Below are 21562 nucleotides of genomic sequence, written 5' to 3' on the forward strand. Positions count from 1 at the left end.
CTTCTTTTAAACTAAAAAATAAGAAAGTATACTTTCAGTCTACTTTTTATGTACTTCTCAGAAATATCCTTTATGTACTTCCCAGAAATATACTTCAAATTCCACTTAAGTATACTTGACTTATACTGACAGAAAAGTCGATTTGGCCTATACTTGTTGATTGTGATACTTAAAAGTATAATTAAGTATTCTAAGTATACTTGGCTTGTACTTGTGTTTACTATTTTGATTGAGTAGCTTATTAAATACTTAAAAACAAAAACAAAAAAAACACAATATTACACACTGTCTTATAAACTAACATGTTCAAGTTTATATAGTAACAAGCTTTCGTGGTGGAATAGCTTATAGAGTAAATAAAATAAGCATGGAACTGAACCTGATCTTGTACACTGCGATAATAATTACCTTACGAAAAAAAAAAAAATAGTGTTCTATTAGTATACCTCTTTTCAACTAAAAAGAAGAAAGCATACTTTCAGTCTACATTTTATACTTCTCAAAAATTTACTTTATATACTTCTCAGAAATATACTTAATTACACTTAAAGGAACCGTATGTAAGAAATGTATTTCAATTAATCATAAAATGGCCCTGATATGTCACTAGACATTAAGAAATCATGTTCATTTCAAATACTTATATCACTGACAACAGTAGTCCGGCCAGGATATTGTCATTTAAAAGTGAAGTTGCAGCCCTCAACTGATGTTGATGTTGTCATGTTGTGTTTTGGCCTGATGCGCCACCCTCCACCTATCTACCAATCACGAAGTCAGTTGTGTTTCGGCATCCGGGTTGCCAGCTCTGCTCTAGTTACCACAGCTGCAGCTACAAACGTGTTGGACAAAAAATGTCTAACGTTACGAAACCTAAAAGACCTCGTTATGAATCTGAAATACGTCGTGACAAAGTCCGAAATAAAACAAGGATTTGTATAGGAGATGCCTTTGAAAGATGGAGACGACTGAAAACGGAATTTTTGCGATACATAATTACTTGGCAAAACATCTCTCATGAAGCATAAACATAATGAACAGAAAAAAAACGTACTGTGTAGGACACAGCGGGGATACACCGCTCTACAGTAATTTGAAAGTGATTGCAGTACCAGTTTTGGCCACAATCTTACATAAGGTTCCTTTTAGTGTACTTGACTTATACTGAGAGAAAAGTCTAAGTATATTTGGCCTATACTTGTACTCAATCTTTTGATCGAGATATACTTAAAAGTATAATTAACTATTCAAAGTATACTTGGCTTGTAGTTGTGTTAACTCTTTTGATCTAGTAGCCTATTAAATATACTTTTTTTACATCGTTTTTCATATACAGTCTTATGAAACTTACATTGTTTGAAAATATTGATTAAAATATTTATATAAAACAGATATGTTTCTAATTCTGCGTATCTGAATTTTTGGGTAGGCTAGTCCACTGGTAGTGCACATAGGAATTTACTTTAATTCTACTTTACTCTTTCCCCGCCATTGACTGAATTTTCCAGCTATCCATGTTTTCACTGGTATACGATAGGGGGCGCTATGACACATCTTCTTCTAGTACAGAATCTCCGGATCAAAACACAGGAGAAGAAGAAGCTTAAACAAGTGATAGAAGATTGCTCACTCAAATGTAAAATAATGTGATCATCAAACTTTAAACAGCTTGTAAATCAAAACTGCTTAATGTTTCCAAATGAAATGAAGCGTAACACATGAAGAGAAAACGACTGTGAAGCTTTGGAGGTGTTGTACTCGATCTACTCCATCTGTGTTTTGATCATCGTTCTGAATCTGATCAAGGTGTAAGTTAGTCTTTTTTGTTTAAAATGTTGCCTTTCTTTATGAAACTTACCAACATTCAAGTGTTGATAAAAAAGGATGCATGAAGCTAATAAAATGTTTTTAAAATTAAAGTACATTTAAAGGTATTTCAAGTATAAAAAATAACATTTGAACATAGTAGGCAAATATAGCCTACACTATAAGTATAATGTTAAGTTCACTTAAAGAAAACTTGTAGTATAAAACTACTAAACTAGTAGTTTACTGAGAGTACACTAAAAGAAAACTTGTAGTATAAAACTACTAAACTTGTAGTTTACTGAGAGTATACTTCAAAGTTGCTACAAGTATTAAAATAGTAAACTACTAGTATACCCATAAGTTCACTTGCAGTACAAATGATAAACGTAATTATGAACTAGTTGTGCACTTAAACTTTACTACTGTTACACTTATAGTACACTTAAACATATACTTTCATATACTAAAAGTGGGCCAATTTAGTCCCAAGCGGAATTAAAATAGTACACTTACAAGTTTCCTACTAGTACATATTGACATTAGTAAACTTACTACACAATGTATACTTAAAAATATACTTGAACATTACTTCATAAAATGAACTTGAAGTATACTTCTTTTTCGTAAGGGTGGTTATGTCAGAAATGTACAAAAATAAAAACACAATTTTCTATAATACAATATATTGTTAGTCTTGAGACTATTTACATTACTGAATAAATACGTAGATCCACATTAAACAATTGTTTGGCCTAATGGACTGGTATATAATTCTTGTTAGGTTCTGAGTTCTAAGCCACCCTTGAAAATTTTTATTTTTTTTTAAACCAAAGTTGTTCACCAGTGATTGTATATCAAGAGCAGGGACTTTTGGGCATTTTGTTTTGTGATTTCACCAGAACGAATGTCTCTGCAACAGCCTTAAGCGATAGATTGAAGCGCTCGGTTTTGTGAAGCCTGTGCAAGAGCACCAAAAGAACACTGTTGCTAATCAAATGGAGATGTTTCTTTTGTATCAGGTACATCCGTGCTGCGAGATGTTTCAAAAAGTGGTGGGGACATGTCCCACCCGCAAATTACGCCCTTGGGTAGGCCTACATGTATATGCATTTCTTTCAAAATAAGATATTTTGAAAAATATACAGTGAAAATCAGTGGGGTCCAATGTTGGGCCTCATTGACTTTCATTGTATGGACAAAAGCAGTTAAAAAACATTCTTCAAAATGTCTTCTTTCATGTTCCACAAAGGAAATAAAGTTATATGCTTGTAAACAACACGATGATGACAGATTTACAAATTTTTGGGTGAACTCTCGATTTAAGTTTTAAAAAGCCAACTTGTAATACAGCTTTTTAGACATTCCTGTCAACACTCTCATAACAATTTTAATAATGAAAAACGAGTTGAATCATTAGGTAGATCTCTGTCCGACTCCTTAGATAAGCTTGTGGAGGGTCAAGCCTAGTCAGAGACGGCCTTTGTCATTTAGTAATTTCTCGTTAGAAATAGGGTTATATACATAAGAGCTAGATTTTTAGCTCTGCACTGTTGTTATAAAATCAATATGCTATCAAGTTTGCAATAGTCCTGATGTTCGGGAAAACAGCACTATATACCCTGAGTTACATGAACATATAAATAGGCTATTATAATTATTAAAAACAAGAATTCATACAGGGATTCATTTTTTGGGTGGCAGGACTCTTTTTCGAGCGCAAGCAGAGGCCCCTTCTGTTGCGAGGCCCGTTTCAAGTGAGCTGACCCTGAGAACACATTTACATCTAAAGAGGACAGTGTGTGGAAATACATGAGAAGGATTTGCTGTGCTGTCACCTTTAAGCAAGAGGGGTCAGTACCACAAACAACACTGAACTCAAAAGCTGAAAAATGACAGGTATTACCGGTAGTATTCATTTGCTGCTGAAGTACAAGTTATTATTAGATGTCAAAGTCTAATAACAAGTTAGTACAAGTTATAGATGTCAGTGTGCAAGATCTTCGATAACTGAAATTTAGAATGCTGAACTGATAATTAAATAGAGATTTAAAAGGTGCATGTAAATAGTTATGAAAAACATTTATTTATGATGTTTTTTTTTTATTAATTAATTAATAAATTGAATTAGATTCTAAATGGATTCTCATTGATTTTATTGTTTTGCTTATTCAGATAATATAGGAGTCAGGCTGAATATTAACTCCTATCAGCAGGGCATTCCTGTAGAGAACTTCATTCCAATTTAGTAGCAAAAAAAAAAAAAAAAAATCTGCCTCTCACACAGCCCAGATTGTTATTTGTCCTGATCAGCACAATAAGACAAACTCAAAATATAGCCTATTAAACAAAACACTAGATCTAAATTAATTGCAAATACTCACTTAAATGGCAATGGTTAGGTGAACGCGACAGTATAACACGTGGAAAATAGGGGTTCTGATTCAAATTTGTAGTCTAGATTTTGTTTAGGCCTAATGAAACACGCTCTTATGTAGGCTATTTTTACCGTTTCATATGATCGTTAAATTATTAGGGTTGCGATTATATGGGAAATATTGCTTAGACCTATCTTTGTTTTTTAAGGTTTTTAGGGGGCGCATGACAGTATCCTACACTATTTGAAATATATTTGAATGAAGGACAAATAGGCTAGACTAACCTATCTGTTATCGACGCAAACTTTTTTTCTTTTCTTCTTTTTTTTTCTTTTTTAATTGGCGGTATATCGAATTTTCAACGTTTTGTGTCCATTAAAGCATAACTTTCTGATGGAAAATAAAAGGATAGCCTACTCACGAATGCATATGTTTTCGTGTAGGGTGTTCCAAATAAGACAGTAATGTGCCCGCGCTGTTCCCTTCAGAGTACTCACTTCAAGTGCTCTCCCCCTTCGGAGTGAGCATGGTATAGTGATGCTCACGTTCGAAAGGAATTCACTCATTATGAAGCCTGTTCAGCCCTGAGTCTGCTGCTGAGCGCACGCGAGAGAGTGGACCGGTTAGGATGAAGACGCATAGTACGCGTGGGAACTGCATGGATTAGTTTGCACCGGCGAACTCTGCTCGCGCTCAGCAAGACTTATTACAATATTGTCGTCACATTGCTCGCATTTAGCCACAAGCGCGCAAAATCTAAAACGTCAAATCCTTTTATCCGCGCGCAGTAGGCTACGCCTCCTTGCTGTCATGTAGGGCTTCATGTGAACGCATTACTGTTGACCGATGGGACACAAACAGAGGGTCACTCAGTGTGAGGAGGCAACGTGAAGAGGGTCCACCGTGTTTACAAGGAGCGAATAATTTTGGAAAAGAGGGCAAATTGTGGCAGTACTCTTGGGAAAGTTCAATTCCAGCCGCAGGGGAGCAGGTCGAAACGCTTATATCTAACAGGGAACACTGACTGAGTGTTGCGCGTGACTGGTATCGCGTCTGAGCAAACCATTTACACCTGCCTCCGAGGACCTTAAAAACTCAAACTCGACATTAGATTATTTACCGTGGATTAAGTGTCAATCGGAACCCCTAAAAAGAAGGATATATCGACTTTAATTATAACTAATCTGCAACTGGGTGAAAATGAGGCAGCGATTCAAATGCGCGCAGAATTCACCAGTTTATTTCCAGTTGTAGGTGCTACACTTAACATCCTTGGGGTGCATATCTATTGTTTTTGAAACAGAGGTCTGTCACCCCGGAGCGGAGCATCCGGACAGCTGCATCTGGAGCAAAGGAGCGCTGTGCTGTTTGAAGGTTTCTGCAGACAAACACTGGAGCAATGAGTCGCATCCTCCACACACAGGTACGACTATCACCCCGTGAAAGCGTATAGAGGCTTAACTTAAATTGTTAGTCATTTTGACAGAGAAAAGAATGTAAAAAGGCTAAACTCTGAAAATGCTGGGTTGTTTCAAACCATGTTTGGGTCAGATATGAACAAACCCAACCGTTGGTTTAAATTCTTAAAATAAATTTTAAACTCAACGGTTGAGTTTGTCCATATGTGAAACAAGCTAGCATTTTTTAAAATGCAAAACATTTTAATTGGTTAAATGTAAGTTCATATACGCTGAAAAAAAAAATGTAGAAGAAAATAGCCTTCATGAAAATTGTATTGTAAATGCAAAACATTTTTTTTTTTTTTTTAATAGGGACAACGTATATATTACCTCATAATGTTCTAAAAATGACAATACGTATATGGTAAAATATTGTTAAAATAATGTTATTGGAAAAGAGGGATTCCCAGAACCCCCTACACAAACAATCACGTTTGTTTAGGTGCCATTTAGAAAGTTAGATGCTTCTTATTCGTGTTGATATGCGAATTTTATTAGATTAGATTGTTTCATTTAGCATTTTATGTTGCTTTGTTCATATTAGGGGCATTGTGTGTTAACCTGATGGTGTCAATACTTGTGACACTACACAGGCTATTTTGAATGCATTGTGTTGCTTTCCATTGTCACTAGTGTTGGTGTCAGTAACTGTATAGTAAAAAAATATATATTGTCATGGCTCAAGTATACCAGGATATTTACGTATTTACGTAATTTACATATATAGTTATAAAAAAATGCCATCACATTTTTTACTGCAAACTTCTGGAAACCAGAGTTGCCGGTTTTGTCCCCCCATAAGTATATATATATTAACCATTTAAATTTTTCAAAACTAGCTGCATTGATTTGTCTCACCAAAAGCTTACTTAGTTCAGCTATTGTAATTGCTTTCTTAAAATGATGTTGCTTGTCATAGGATTTATTTGTTCTCATTTGTTTTGTTTAAATGTCTAAGTTGAATGGCACTTAAAGTGTGCCATTAAGCTATCATTTGACAGTGAGATTTTAAACGAAACTGTGGAGGTAATTAATGACTATCCTTCGACAGGGGAGATCATTGCCAATGTGACTCAGCAGTGTGTGGGTGCTATTGAATTCTGTAGACAGTAAATACAAGCAGGGACAGGACACAATCCCCTGCCAGTCCTCAGCTGAGCCGCAAGACATTTGAAAAGAATGTCAATTCTAGCTTATATTAGAAGCTTGGCACTGCATCACAAGCATAGATTTTAAATTATATAAAATTACATCACTGAAAGGTAAAGAAAAAAGAAGCTTTATTTTTAGCCCTAAAAAAAAAGATGCATCAAGTTTATCAGTCTCCGCTCTGGACTTTGGCCCAGTTTGGCACCATTACGGAGTAATGTGCTGAAACTCTGACAGTCAAAACATACAAGCTTTCAGCTACCATTAATATGTGTTTTATCACTTTCAGCGCTGTGGACTGCTTTAGCTGCGGAGAGTATTTTGTTCTGAAAATGATTTGAGTGACGATTGATCGAATGTGTGTTGTGAAATACTTACTGAGTGAAGACATGGCCCTGTGATTTTCGCTGTTCAGCTTTTGCCAATGTTATGAAATTTTCCCTAGAGGCTAGCAGGGGTGCAAAAAAGCAATTAGGATTCGATACAACTGCTAATCGACTTTCGAGATTTAACTCTTTTTCTTTGCTCAGTACATCAGTGTGGTTGCTGTGATCTTTCAAATAATGCAATATCCATTAATAGCATTTAAAGACTGAATAACTTTTTTTTTGCGTCCAGCTAGAGAGGTTGGAAAGCCAGATCTGAGGCGACTGACTTGTTGTGCTGATGATTATAATAACATTGAGACCAGAAGAAAACGGAGCCATCTGTGAGAGAGAAAAGCTTATGAATGTGTAATCTTGCCCTCTCAGATACCAATGACATCGTTATCATTTCGTTCTCCTCCCTCAATGCATCTCTTTTAATAGCATATTTCCATCACAATGCTGCTGCTATTTGTTATACCTTGCTACACCTGATGGAAGCTCAGAACGCATCCTTTTCTACCCATCTGTGAGTTTAGATCAGACTTCCAGGAGGAAACGAGAGCATTTGAGGTCATTTGCCCCAGAAGACGTGTTTGTTTGTGTGTTTATATCACTCCACAGGGAGAATAATTTCACCTGTACACACAACTCCTTCAGCCAGGTTATGCACAGGGAGCTTTTGTTAAATTACAGTCAACCCAGTGCAGTTCAATAAGCACAGCTCTAATTAACTCATCACAGAAATGTAAGGAGCGGAAAAGCTTCTCGCTCTCCACAGACCCAACAGCTTCGAGCTAAAGATTTTAGCGTGCAAGGGGACTTATCAGTTTCTCCTCAAGATGTCAGAATTTGAGCTTTTTGTTGTGGTCTGGCTTGCTTATTTGCTGTCTTGATTTGTTGTAGCTGTGGTGGCTTCTCTTCATAATGGACCTGAATAGTGTCTGTTTTAAAGAAGAGTCTTTCTATTCTTTCTATTCTTTTTTAGCCTTTCTAGTCTTTCTATCTTACTATTCAGATCCATTGTGTAGGGAAGCCACCATGCCACAAGCTTTATCATACGTGATTGCTGTCTTTTGAGAAAGATTAAGTCTGCACCGATGGAACAGCCTTTTTGAGGGTATAGTTGAGGTTTAGGGGCTTTGAGGTTTCAAGCGCTTCCAAAGGCATTTAGCACTCACTGTGTCTTAGCAACGACAGATACTGCCCATTATTTTTTTAGTTTTAACATCCCAGAGGTCAATATGGTGTCTATGATTTACATGGCTCATGCACCGCAGTTTATTTGCGTGACTAATCTAACATGCACTGAGTATAAAAACAGATGATGATTCCCAGAGCATATTTTCTTCTCTGTGAGACCTAAAATTTAACTTCTCGTTGGGCCACATTGTTCTTTTTGACGATAGTCTCACTGTCTATTAACCAGTCTGGTGGCTTATTCAGTGCTGAAACCCTACTAGGTATTTTGTAGCAGTGCTGTGTCTCTTTTGGGAGCTCTTTTAGTGATTGCTCCTCTGCTGCATCTCCTGGAAATGTTAAGCTGTTTGTGAGTTCCTTTTTTGAATGTATCCTTTCAAATCCCCTCTGCAATTCTCAGACTCTGAAAACGAGCTTGTTGCCGAGAATAGGGTATATGTCGAACGTCGCATGACGAAACCGGAAACCTGGTCTCATCGCATCCGCTTGTCATAGAAAGTGTTAACAGCCGTATGAACTGACGCCGATATCTATGGAATTTTAAGGTAATCAGCTAACCTACCTATCTCACTTTGTTATTGGCGTTTTATTCTATTTAAATATCTAAACGTTAGTGTGAAGATTTTTTTTTTTTTTTACTTTTAAATATCGATCTTCACATGCGAGGGACATTGGTTATGATCATCTTTGCTCGCTCCTTTTAAGTTATCTTGAGTAAAACAGTAAAAAAATGCAAGAAGCACATACAAAAGACCTGAACCGGAAGCGATGCGTTCTGTTTTCCGGTTTCGTAATGCGACGTTCGACATATACCCTATTGCAGGATCTCAAGCCTTCAGGATCGTCGCCATTAAGGGATAGTCTTGACCTTATGCTCTTCTGTCATTCAGAATTGAACAGTTCCTATCATATTGGTCTTGAATTGGTTGTTTAAATATTTAATAATAATAATAATAATAATAATAACAATGCGTTTATTTTATATAGCGCCTTTCAGGAAACTCAAGGTCACTTTACAATAAAGTACAATATACATGACATAGAAACAAGACCATGGAGTGCTTTGAATGTGATAAGGAGTATCTTGTATTGAATATGAAAGCGTACCGGTAGCCAATGAAGTCTGTGTAAAATCGGAGTAATGTGAGAAGATTTGTTTGTGTAAGTGAGGACCCTAGCTGCGGAGTTCTGAATATATTGGATCTTATTTATAGATGAATTGGGTAAGCCATAGAAGAGAGAAATATTTCTTGATTCTCTGCGTTGGGTGTCTTGGGTGAGATTTGGAGCAAGTATGAAATTAATGTTATGAAAACAGAGATTAAAAGCAATTGTTCACATAGCTTTCACCAGTGCAAACTGCATTTATGGTATTTTGCTCATTACCAGAACAGGCCACAGTTTTAATCAGTAATTCCCAACCAAAGCATACTATGTATTTAAACAGTTTCCAGGGGGTACTTGTAAAGATTTTGATTCTGCTGCTTTTAAATCTATAAAACAGAAGGAAAAAATTATTAATACATACACACACTGCTGTTCATGAGATTAGTAAGGTGTTTTAACTGTTTTTGAAATGTCTTTTGTGCTTAACTGCAGTATTTCCATATAAAATACACAAAACAGTTGGTTAAAAACAATACTAATATTGTATGAAAAAATATTATAAAATGCTTTGTGTTTTATAGAAGCTTTGTGTTTAATTGTTTAAATAGTTTAACATTGGGAGAGCAATGACTTCATTTGAGCTCTTTTCCCCAAAAAAGACGTAACAGATTTAAAGTTGAGCGCTGGCATATCAACATCACTTAAAGACCTGCTTTTATCACCCCCAGACTGTCGTAGTCAATTTTAAAAGCCTATTGAGGGTTATCATAAATCAGTTAAATTATTATTGTGCTTTAAAGCAATTTAGAAAGTTTTGGAAGCTTCTGGACATTTTAAAAGCTGGACGGCTTGCACAAAATGTATTTGTTCTTTAAACTCACTTTATTAGTCTAGGCATGGAGCATAGTCGGTCTGTCTGAAGTAGCTATAGCTGGCAAAGTAAAAAGCGAGAATGTCTAAAGAGTGCCAAGGCTTGTGCAAATGCAGAAATATGTGATTGTGAACATACTCCGATGCTTACAGAGATGGGCTTTTGATGAAGGAACAGGATGCATACTTTTGTTAAAGGCTGAGGGTGCAGCATAATTTTGGGGATTTTGCATATGTCACTTAAAATGTCTGTTTAACCAGATGTCACCAAATGTCATTTTAACCCTGTGGTTAAAATCAAGTTTTTAATGTTGTTTATATGTCTATGTGGTGTTTTTAATATGCTTTAAGATAAACCATGTACAAATTCGTAAGTCAGCTCCATTGCTGAGTATTTTCTCCTTAAAACTGTGAACCAAAGACAGTCTCAAAATCGCGGTTTGAAATCGCTGGTGTTTCTGACGTCACAAACTACCTTGCAACCAATTAGGTCATCGTTTGATCGTCAACGAGTGGATCTCTGAGCTGGTGTAAGTGAGTGGAGGCGGGGCTAATTTGCCTATTCATAGACCCGCATATACTACATGAGGCAAGGGTGTAGAGTTACATTCAAGCTATTTTAAGGCATTAATACATTTTTTCAAGGAAAAAACTTTTAAATATGTCATTTTGGTGATCAAAGATGAGTTTTAAGGGATACAATTATTGACTACAGGGGGACTTTAAAGCAGTTACGGAGTATGTTTAAATCTAAGATGAAGCTGGCAACCTAGGAGTCCTTAAAAACAATAGACCAGAAACCATCAGAAATGCATTAGATCAGTGATCTCAAACTCAATTCCTGGAGGGCCACAGCTCTGCACAGTTTTGCTCCAACCCTAATCAAACACACCTGATCCAGCTAATCAAGGTCTTCAGGATTACTAGAAACTTCCTTGCAGGTGTGAGTTGGAGCTGGTTGGAGCTAAACTGTGCAGAGCTGTGGCCCTCCAGGAATTGAGTTTGAGATCACTGCATTAGATCAAAAGCACATTAAATGTAGCATTCTATCCTTACTATAATCCTTACTTAAAGTGAAATACAGTACTGTGCAAAAGGACAAATTGCATATTTCATAATGCTCTAATTGTTCAGTTATTCAGAGATTTTTACCTGTCCCATTGTGACTAAAAAAGAGATGACGTTTCAGACTTTTCCAAACTTCTTGAGTGACAATCTTGGATGCAGAAATATTTTGGAGAAATGTTGGACATTTTAAAATTAAATATTAGCTGATGCATGAAGGTGATCATTCCAAAATATGATAAGGTTATTATTGCCAAGTCTGGAGGATTTCATAACTTGACCGTATTGTTCCATCCTTGGTTTTCCATTAGTGATCATGAAACACTTTTTTGAATTAGGTTTAGCCATTGAAAGCAAAAATGGCACAAGTGGAAAATGACTGTTTATCATCTGAACTTGGTTTCAGTGACATGTTTGAAATTAGAATGGGGGTTTTCTGCCACACATGCCACCTCATTTTTGATGGGCATAACTTTCTGTGTGGTTATGCAACACGTTGTTTTGTGCAACAGAGTATGGGATTCTCTCGCAGCTTGAGAAAGAAAGATATTCTGTTCGCTGAGTCAGTAATCACTATGCTTACTTTTGTCCTAGATCCTCGTCCTTTTTAAATTAAATGAGTGTATTAACTCAATTAGCCTGTCAGTGGCTCTTTACAAGCAGCTGGTACCTGGCAGCTCTTGCATAAGAAGAGACAAAACCTCATTCATCCCTTTCCAATCGATTTTCCTTTTCCATCCGGCATTTTTCACAACTTGCGTCCCACTTAAAACGGAACACATTTACATCAGAGGAACTTGCAACGGGTTCCCAAAAGGCATGTCTTCTTTCATATTGGTTGATCGCAATGCTGCACCATTAGGAAAGGGACGGATGTTCTTGTTTGCTTCTTCTTTTTTTTTTTTGGGTGGGAAATGTATTCTCACAGTAGATTATGTAAATTAGAAAAAGCTGTTGTTTTGAGAAGACTAAATTAGATATCTGTTGAAAGCATATTTTGCTTTTGCATTCTTTTGTTCTTCCTATTCTGTGAATATAATTTCTTTTTGAAGAGATCTAAATATGATCTGTTTAACTGTGTCAAATCCAAGATGAAAAAGTACAATATTAGCAAAGACTTTCATCAAACGTTTCTTCCTCTTCCCCTGTGTTTATCGCTGCATCTATTTCCTCACATTCAATTTTCAATTTCATTTTTCAGTTTTATTGGTAAGAATAAAGTTAATGGCACATAACGCACATCGGTTTAGCAACGATGAAATAAAATGAGAATGTTAACAGTTATGTTGTCAATCAATTTTAAATGCTTATTATTCATAATTATTTATTAGATTATCGAAAAATACATTACATGATATATGGATTAATTGACTGAACCACTATTTATTGCATATATCTGTCACGGGTGGTTGCGGGAAGTCAGAACAAGATGAAGGTATCTTTCCAACACAAAGGTTTAATGATCAAAATACAGGACAGCAGAACAGGCAGCATCACACACTATTTACAATGGTGATTGGACAGAGAATGGATGTGAGGGACCAACTTATATAGCAAACACAATTGAGGATGATTAATGAAACACAGCTGAGCCAAATGAACTCATAATGATGGTGACCATGGTAACAAAGGAGTGGTGGGAAAACTGAAGGCTGAAGGGTAGGCATGCCGGCAGAGGAAGCTGGAGGAGGTTCAGGCGGAGGATGGCTGACTGGGAGGAGACAGAACTGAAGGGTCCAGGGTGGTGCAGACGGTGGTGATGGCATGGTGGTGAGTGGACGACGATCCCCTGGTGGTGAAGGTGGAAGCAGTCTGATGGCACAGACCCAGAGCTCCCCAGTGCAGACAGCCCACGGTGGAGTCAAGGGAGGGAGGAGCCAAGGTGGTGTAGTGGCTGACGACAGCTGAGGGACGACCGCGGGAGACGAGGCTGATGGATCCCCAGGTGCAGACTGAGAGTTGAGGGAGCTGAGCAACATCACTGGTGCAGGAGACCCAGGCGATGTCGCAGTGATGACCGTTGTAGGTGGATCCAGAGTACCCGAGGGCTGGGGTGGCGACGGTGTGAGCGAGGACAGAGGCGATGCCGACAGGAAGGAGGAACCTGCTGCAGCTGAAGGGGTGGAGGGATGGAGTGCAGTGGATGGCCCAAAAGTCCGTGGCGGAAGTGGTGAGACGACTGACCAAGGGGGAGCCGGTGGAACGAGGGAATCCGGAGGAGCCGGATCTGAGTCCCGCGGTCGATGGTGGTGAAACGGGCTCTGGATCGGGGCGCAACGCTCTCCAGACACCTCACGACAGCTTCCCTCCAACTCAGTCCGGTGTTGTCTGGAAGGTTGATGGTGTTGTGGAAGTTCACCCCGATCCAGAACAGGTTCTTTAGGGTCTCGTCATCCAGGGAGCTGGTGATGGCCAAACAAACAAAATCTTTCTCTCCTGAGCCAGGATGATAAACTTTGCCCGTTCGTCCATATTGGGCGGTCCGATCATCTGTCACGGGAGGTTGCAGGAAGACAGAACAAGATAAAGGTATCTTTTCAACTAGTGATGTTACATATGGCACTGAAGCTTCAAATGCGTATCGAGTACACAGCGCAATTTCTCATGAAGCTCTGTGCCGGAGCGTGTATTTTTTTCAGAGAAACACGTGATCAATGAAAAACGAAGCCTCACTTTCTTTCCAGTTACATGAATGCCTCACTTTGCGTGTCGGAATGTCTGAACCCAGACCACTACTCTACAAGTTTTTGGAAGTTTAAGTCCATTTACTAATTGTTTTTTTATAAATAAGCCTATAGCCTATGTTACATGCTCATATATTCTGCCATATAAACAGCATAAACCATAAAATAATTAGACCACCATTTACTTGCATCGATCAACTCTTTTGGTATTTTTATAATTAGTATTAATATAATTGTTACATTTAATTTATTGACTCACTTTAATATGTGAATTATATTATCAGAAAACTGAACATTTAGCGTTGTCAGGCTTTTATTTGTGCTTAATAGATAAAACAACGGCGCTGCGCACTCGGGTTTATGGCTGCTATAAATTTGACCTGCCACAAGATGACACTGTTTTCGACACCCATGATGCTTCGAATCTTTTCCCGGAACAATCAAGGGAAAGCCTCAGGGTTTCATGAGGCTTCATTTGCCCATCCCTATTTTCAACACAAAGGTTTAATGATGATAAAACCACAGGACAGCAGAACAGGCAGCAACACACACTATTTACAACAGTGATTGGACAGAGAATGGATGTGAGGGACCAACTTATACAGCAAACACAAATGATGATTAATGAAACACCATGGTAACAAAGAAGTGGCGGGAAAACTGATCAAAGGAAAACATGTGACTAATGAAAACAAACTGAAAGTCCATGAAAACTAAACACACTGAACATACTGTGACAATATCAGTATTTGCTGAGATTATTGTGTCAGGAGCGTTAAGCTCTCAGAGTTACAAAAAAAGTAAATATATTGTACAGCACTCTGTGTTGTGATTTATTTAATTAGCTAATTTTAGCATGTTATTTTTGTTATAATTAATTTAACTAAATTAACATGTTAAATTGAGCCTTAATTAAAAGTAAAGCAAGCAATAATTCCTCATAATAGAGAATAATCTTTACAGTCAGAAAGCGAGACAATCAGATAAGACTGAGATGCATAGAAGCAGGCAAAGACTAAGTGCGGCGACTATCTAAGGCTTTGTTTGTCTAATAGATAGGGGTATTTTAAGCATCAACTTTCTACATTTCTGTCTCTTTTGTTTGTACATTTTGAACAAGCAGAATAGTACAATTTCATAGAGGTTTTACACAGCCTTTTAAAATATGCTGATAGTGCACTACATCTATGCATGGTTGACACTGACACAAACAGAAATATACTTTACAAATATGGACTAGTTTTTATAGAATTCATAAGCGACCTTCAAAACCATGATAACATATCTGTTATCATAATATTTACAGGAAGTTTCAGACCCTTCATCAGATCATTTGAACTTGATACTTCAGAATTGAGCAGAGAAAAATATATAAATGGTTTGGGGTCCAAAAGAACACTAGTAACAAGTGCAGACTCTTTATTGAGTCTTCAGTTTATTCCATAACTTTCCTTTGTTTTAAACTTTTCAAAGTAGATTTTGAATCCCAGATTTTCAATGTGGTCTTTTGGGCCCTACTATGTGTCCCAATGGAATATAGTCAATGACAACATCCTCTCTTCCAAGCATACTTGAGCAGTGTGTTTATTTGTGTGAGCATGTTCCCTATGATTAAAAAACGCTTGCGTGTTAGTAACAGTCATATTCACGCGCATTCACACAGATTTTGCACATTGTGTTGGGGAAATAGAAAACACCCATATTTATGCCTGCACAAATTGACAAATGTAACCCACGTACTGTATGTACTACCTCTCTCTCACTCTATCATGGGATTATTGAATGAAGTGTGCAGGCAGGTGGAGGGGCACTGCATCCAAGCATCTTTCATTAATTACCCAGCTATGCTTGTGTGGAACGCTGGCATAAAAGATATTGACTCCTTGCGCTAACACTGCAGCCTGTGTCATCTCCATTTATCACAATTAACACCCCCACAACAAGTAGAGCCAAGCAGTGCAGCCTCAAGGTCAGGGGTACAGTACACAGCGTTATCTTATCTTATCTTATCTTATCTTATCTTATCTTATCTTATCTTATCTTATCTTATCTTATCTAGTTTATTATTTTATTTTATTTTTATTTTAAAAGATTATTATTATTATTATTATTATTATTAAAGTTATATTTTGGGGCTTTTTGCCTTTATTTAGATGGGAGGGCAGAGAGGAATTTGACCAGGAAAGGATCTCGAGCCGGGACTCAAACTCTGGTTGTCAGAGCACTTGCCTAAACAGTTGTGTTTTTTTTATTTCATTTCATTTCATTTCATTTTTTCATTTCTGGCATCACCTTTTTATATCATCAGTGGCCAGATTTATTTTAAACACATCAAAATATCAAGTACTAGAACTTTGTCTCCTGCAGTCCAAAGCACAGTCTAGTGTTTTTAGAGAAAAAAAAATCATGAACATTTGAAATTATATATATCTAAAAGTCGCTTTTCCGTCGGGCCAAACCATTCTCTTTGCTTAAAGCTACACTGTGAATTTTTTTAAGTTGATTCTAAGCAAAAACACTTTGTTCTTTCAAAATTATATGTGCTCATTTATGTGTACTTACTTCCACCAACTAATCAAGTATTCTCGTAAGCGTAGAATCTGTCATTCAGGCGCCTCCATCTTGAAAATACATTAGCCAAAGAGGGACATACCTGGAAATTCAAGCTTTGCCTTTCGCGCTTTTTCACTCAGTGGCACCGTGACGAATGCAAGGGGGAGATTACTCGCGACTGGAATAATACGGCCACCGTAGGAGTTAAAACGCCATCGGAATGGGAGGGGCTAGACAGTAATATACAGTTGGTAGTCATATACAATTTCACCGCTAGATGGGAGAAAATCTTACACAGTGTAGCTTTAACCGTTCCATTCTGTGCCAGCCAGTACTGACATGGTTTCATTTTCCACTGTGGGGCTGATAACGACAGTGGTTGCCAACACAATGGTTTACTGATGATATGAGATGTAAATAGCGAACCGCGTAATGGAGGATGATCAGATATTTCATTTAATTTTATTATTAATTTGTATTTACGTCACTCAAATAGCGCGGTTAGCCAGCTACAGAGAAACTGATACCCAGACAACGGACAACTGACCATTTCTACCAGCACGGTTCGGCACGGTTAGCAAACTGTGCTGAGAATTCCGGGGACAAGAATGGTTTGTAATCGTGCCATGCCATACCAGGCTCAAGTGGAAACCGTTCCTAGAACCGTTTGGCCCGACAGTGGGAAAAAAACTGCTTACGTTATTTTTGTAAGCTTCAAGCAGTACATGAGCATATAGATAGCTTTAAAGCTCATAGAAATAGACTAAATTATGATTTCATGGGACATTTAAGAGTTTTGTTTGCTTGGTTGCTTGCTTTGTTTGCTTTAGCTGGCCGCATAAAGCGGCATCTTCAAAGCTGAGCAGAAGCCTTTGCTAACTAACTTTGAGGCATTGGGTTAGACTAGGGTTAAGTTTAGGATTTGGTTGAGTTTATTTTTAAACAGGGTCAAGGTCAGGTTAGAAACTAGATTAGGCACATGCCAGCCATAAAAAAAAAAACTTGTTCTAGTGAGTTATACGACTAGGAGAAATATATAATGTATAATATAGATCTTGAGTTGTTCTCATACCATGTCATTGTTCTGTTTCAGAACTGAAGTTAGAAGTCTCTGATTTGAGTCTAATTTTGGGCTAAATCAAGCATGATTTGCCTAATGGAAGTTGATGTGAAAGGCATTTCTGTAACTCTTAGTTACTTGTCATGCTCAGACCAGCTGTCATGTTAGAGCAGTTCACAAATGATTTTACGCTACGGTCACGATTAGTCTCCAACTTGTGTCTGTAGACATCCATGCACACATACACAAATATGAACTATGACACACTTAGTACACTCTGTCCAAATGCCACACATGGTTACTCATTCATCTGCGTCCCACTTGAGAGCGAAGCATCCCAAGTCTGCAAGCACACACACAGATAGTTACGTCAGTCTGTCCATGTACTCTAGCAGATTCACAGTACACACACACACTTACACACAAACTTGCATAGCACCCATGTCCTATGAAAGGACTGCCTCCTGAGTAAACATACGCACACACAGGACTCAGATTATTATGGGATAAAGAAGCAATAGGGTAATGGAGGGCAGCCTGTGTAAATACTATTATAGTCATAAACAGGCTCCTTCACACAGACAGAGAACAGCAGACACATCTTAAACAAACAGACTGGACACAAGCAAATGCAGGAATAAAACACACTTTCCATGAATATGGTACATGTTGGTTGCCCATGACTAACCTCAGGGAAGACACCCCAGGTGAATAGGATTTTTTTTTAAACTAATAGATATCAGCATGAAACTTCCCCAGTTGATTACTGACATTAAGACAAATATCTTTTGTATTACAAGTTTTTAGAATATTTATGTTTAAATATGCAAATTAGGTAATATCTCATTAAAAATGTGCTAATTTGCATATATTTCCAGAAGAGAAATCTGAACATTTGGATAAAGCCAGATTCAAAATTCTTGTTTCATTTTGTTGACATATTAGAGTCAAAGGTTTTTACAGAGGGGATTTTGGATATTTCTTCACTCCATTAATCACAAAAAACTGTCAACAGCCATAAAAAATCAGTTTTCGCCCCGTTTTTAGGTATAAAATGTTGTATAAATCAGAATCTGAATGACATATGAACAAACCCCTTAAGAATACAGATAGGAATACAACTGGAAAGTTTGGTTTATGCAAGAGCCAATGAAGTGGAGATTTCTGGCTCAGAACAAACCCACTTTGAGAAAACGGCCTTTAAAGGGATACTCCACTTTTTTCGGAAATATGCTCATTTTACAACTCCCCCAGAGTTAAACAGTTGAGTTTTACCGTTTTAGAATCCATTCAGCCGAACTCCGGGTCTGACGGTACCACTTTTAGCATAGCTTAGCACAGATCATTGATTCTGATGAGTCCAGTAGCATTTCTTTCAAAATGACCAAAGAGTTTCAATATTTTTCCTATTTAAAACTTGACTCTTCTGTAGTTAAACCGTGTACTAAGATCGACGGAAAATGAAAAGTTGCGATTTTCTAAGCCTATATGGCTAGGAACTACTCTCATTCCAGCGTAATAATCAAGGAACTGTGCGGCTGTACCATGAGTGCAGCAGGCGTAATGATATGACGCAGCGCCTGAAAATAGTCCCCAGCTCGGTAACTTCTTCCAACGTGACCGGGACTAAGTTTGTCTAACCTATTAGACCTATTTTCAGGCGCTGCGTCATATCACTACGCCTGCTGCACTCATGGTACGGCCGCACAGTTCCTTGATTATTACGCCGGAATGAGAGTAGTTCCTAGCCATATAGGCTTAGAAAATCGCAACTTTTCATTTTCCGTCGATCTTAGTACACGGTTTAACTACAGAAGAGTCAAGTTTTAAATAGGAAAAATATTGAAACTCTTTGGTCATTTTGAAAGAAATGCTACTGGACTCGTCTGAATCAATGATCTATGCTAAGCTATGCTAAAAGTGGTACCGTCAGACCCGGAGTTCGGCTGAATGGATTCTAAAACGGTAAAACTCAACTGTTTAACTCTGGGGGAGTTGTAAAATGAGCATATTTCCGAAAAAAGTGGAGTATCCCTTTAAAGATTTGTATTGTAAAAATTCATACTTTTTAGTGGAAATAACTATTTACAGACACAATATCTTATCAAATCATTAGCAAACAACAATACAAACCACCTAAAATGAATCAAAACTTATAACACAGCATTTATGGCCTTCAACTGAACAGAACCCCAGTAAAAAACAGTCAAAAAGCACGTCAAGTGATGCATCTGAACGAATCACGTTGTCAGAAATTGACATCAGCCAATGAGATTTCGCTTTTAGAGTTAAATACCCCATTGCACTTTCACGATTGGTTGCTGATAAAAAAGGAAATGACCATATTTGGATCCGACACAATTGTACAGGACATTTCCAACAGTATATGTGATGATGACAGGGTGCAGACAGCGATCGTGGAGCAGCACGTTGATTTAGAACGCCAACTTTTGTTGAATTTAGGAGAAATCTACAGATGCAAATAGAGAAAGTGTAGTAAAATAAAGACCTAAATGTAAAAAAAAAAATTTCACCACATCTGAAAGAAGACATGTTAATGAAGACAAATAGTCCAAAATCTCAAAATTGGCCAGTGAAAAAAAACAACGATGTTTTTGCCTGCCGTGTCTCCCCTTAATTTATTTGTTAATTTATGTATGCATTTATTCGTTTTTTTGTTTATTTGTAGAATTTTTATTTATTAATTTTCCCTCCGTTTTTTTTCAAAGGCATTAAAGGAAGATTATCAAAGCATAATGCTGAATGCATTTTTCAAGCTCAGCCATTTATTTTCCAGTACAATGAGAAAAAATATTTTTCATTTACTGGAAATATCAGCTTATCATTAATTATAAACCAACATTTGGTCCCAGATTAGTTAGATCCTACTAAGTGGCAGCTTTATTTTGGCTAAATTTGCTATTTTATTTATAAAAAAAAATATATATATATATATATATATTTATTTTTTTAATTATACAATTATTTATTTAACTTTATAAAGAAAAAATAAAATAAAATAATATCTAATTTTAATTATTAGAGGATTAGTATATTTAAAGGCACAGTGTGTAAGTTTTGCTGCTAAACAAATAAACAACAAATTCGCTTGATGACGGCGTGAATGAGTGTAGAATAATGTGAGATGTCGTCTTCACCTCCACAGCCGATGGAAAACAGTCTGATGGGACTCAGGCAGAAATCGTGTTCATGGATGAGCTAATGTATAGAAGTTTTATTAACGTTACTGAGCTGTCCGGGGCCGAGAGCCGTGGGAGCGGAACGAGGCCGGTGGAGTGAATGATAATGAGAGACAGATCCCTGCGCAACACACCAGTCTCGAGTCCCATAGAGGAGCTCCGGAGTTTTTATTGTGCTTATATGCTGCTGTCGGCCACCACTTCTTTTGTTTTTTTTGAGTGTTCATTTTACGATTAAAGTTACGTTTAACCACTGTTTGATCACTTAAAATCACTTTTTTTTTTTTCTAATGAAAGAGCTGCATGTGCTGAATTACTACGCATACAGGTAACTTCATTTGATTAATTAAAACTGTTGGGTAATGCAGCTCTGTTTTACTTGGTCAGAACAATACTAAAATACATTTGAGTTATGCTAATGTTACTCTGTGTGTTCGCTTCGTGGCTGGTATGAGACACTTGTTGCACATTGCGGTAAGCTAGATTGCATTAGAATATCATATAAATAAAAGCTGGATGACTTTTGCTGCTAAATGGCATGCAGTTTATTATAATATATATATTGTATGGTGGAGAAAATGCTGTATTACTGTTACTACATATAAAGCTCTTTCTCATTATGCTATGTTAGCCATTTGACAAAATAGTGTTGTCTCTAAGGTACA

The 21562-nt window shown here is 37.2% G+C and overlaps 1 protein-coding gene across 1 annotated transcript in view; it reads left to right on the plus strand.

The window, feature by feature from the left end:
- Nucleotides 1-5022: 5022 nt before the first annotated feature.
- Nucleotides 5023-21562, plus strand: part of crhr1 (corticotropin releasing hormone receptor 1) — a 159063-nt gene continuing 142523 nt past the window's right edge. The window contains exon 1 of the mRNA XM_084420431.1: nt 5023-5607. Coding sequence (XP_084276557.1) covers nt 5584-5607 — 24 coding nt within the window. The 5' untranslated portion in view covers nt 5023-5583. The remainder of the gene's footprint in view (nt 5608-21562) is intronic.

Source organism: Rutilus rutilus (assembly GCF_951802725.1).
Source record: "Rutilus rutilus genome assembly, chromosome: 1".
Taxonomy (NCBI): domain Eukaryota; kingdom Metazoa; phylum Chordata; class Actinopteri; order Cypriniformes; family Leuciscidae; genus Rutilus; species Rutilus rutilus.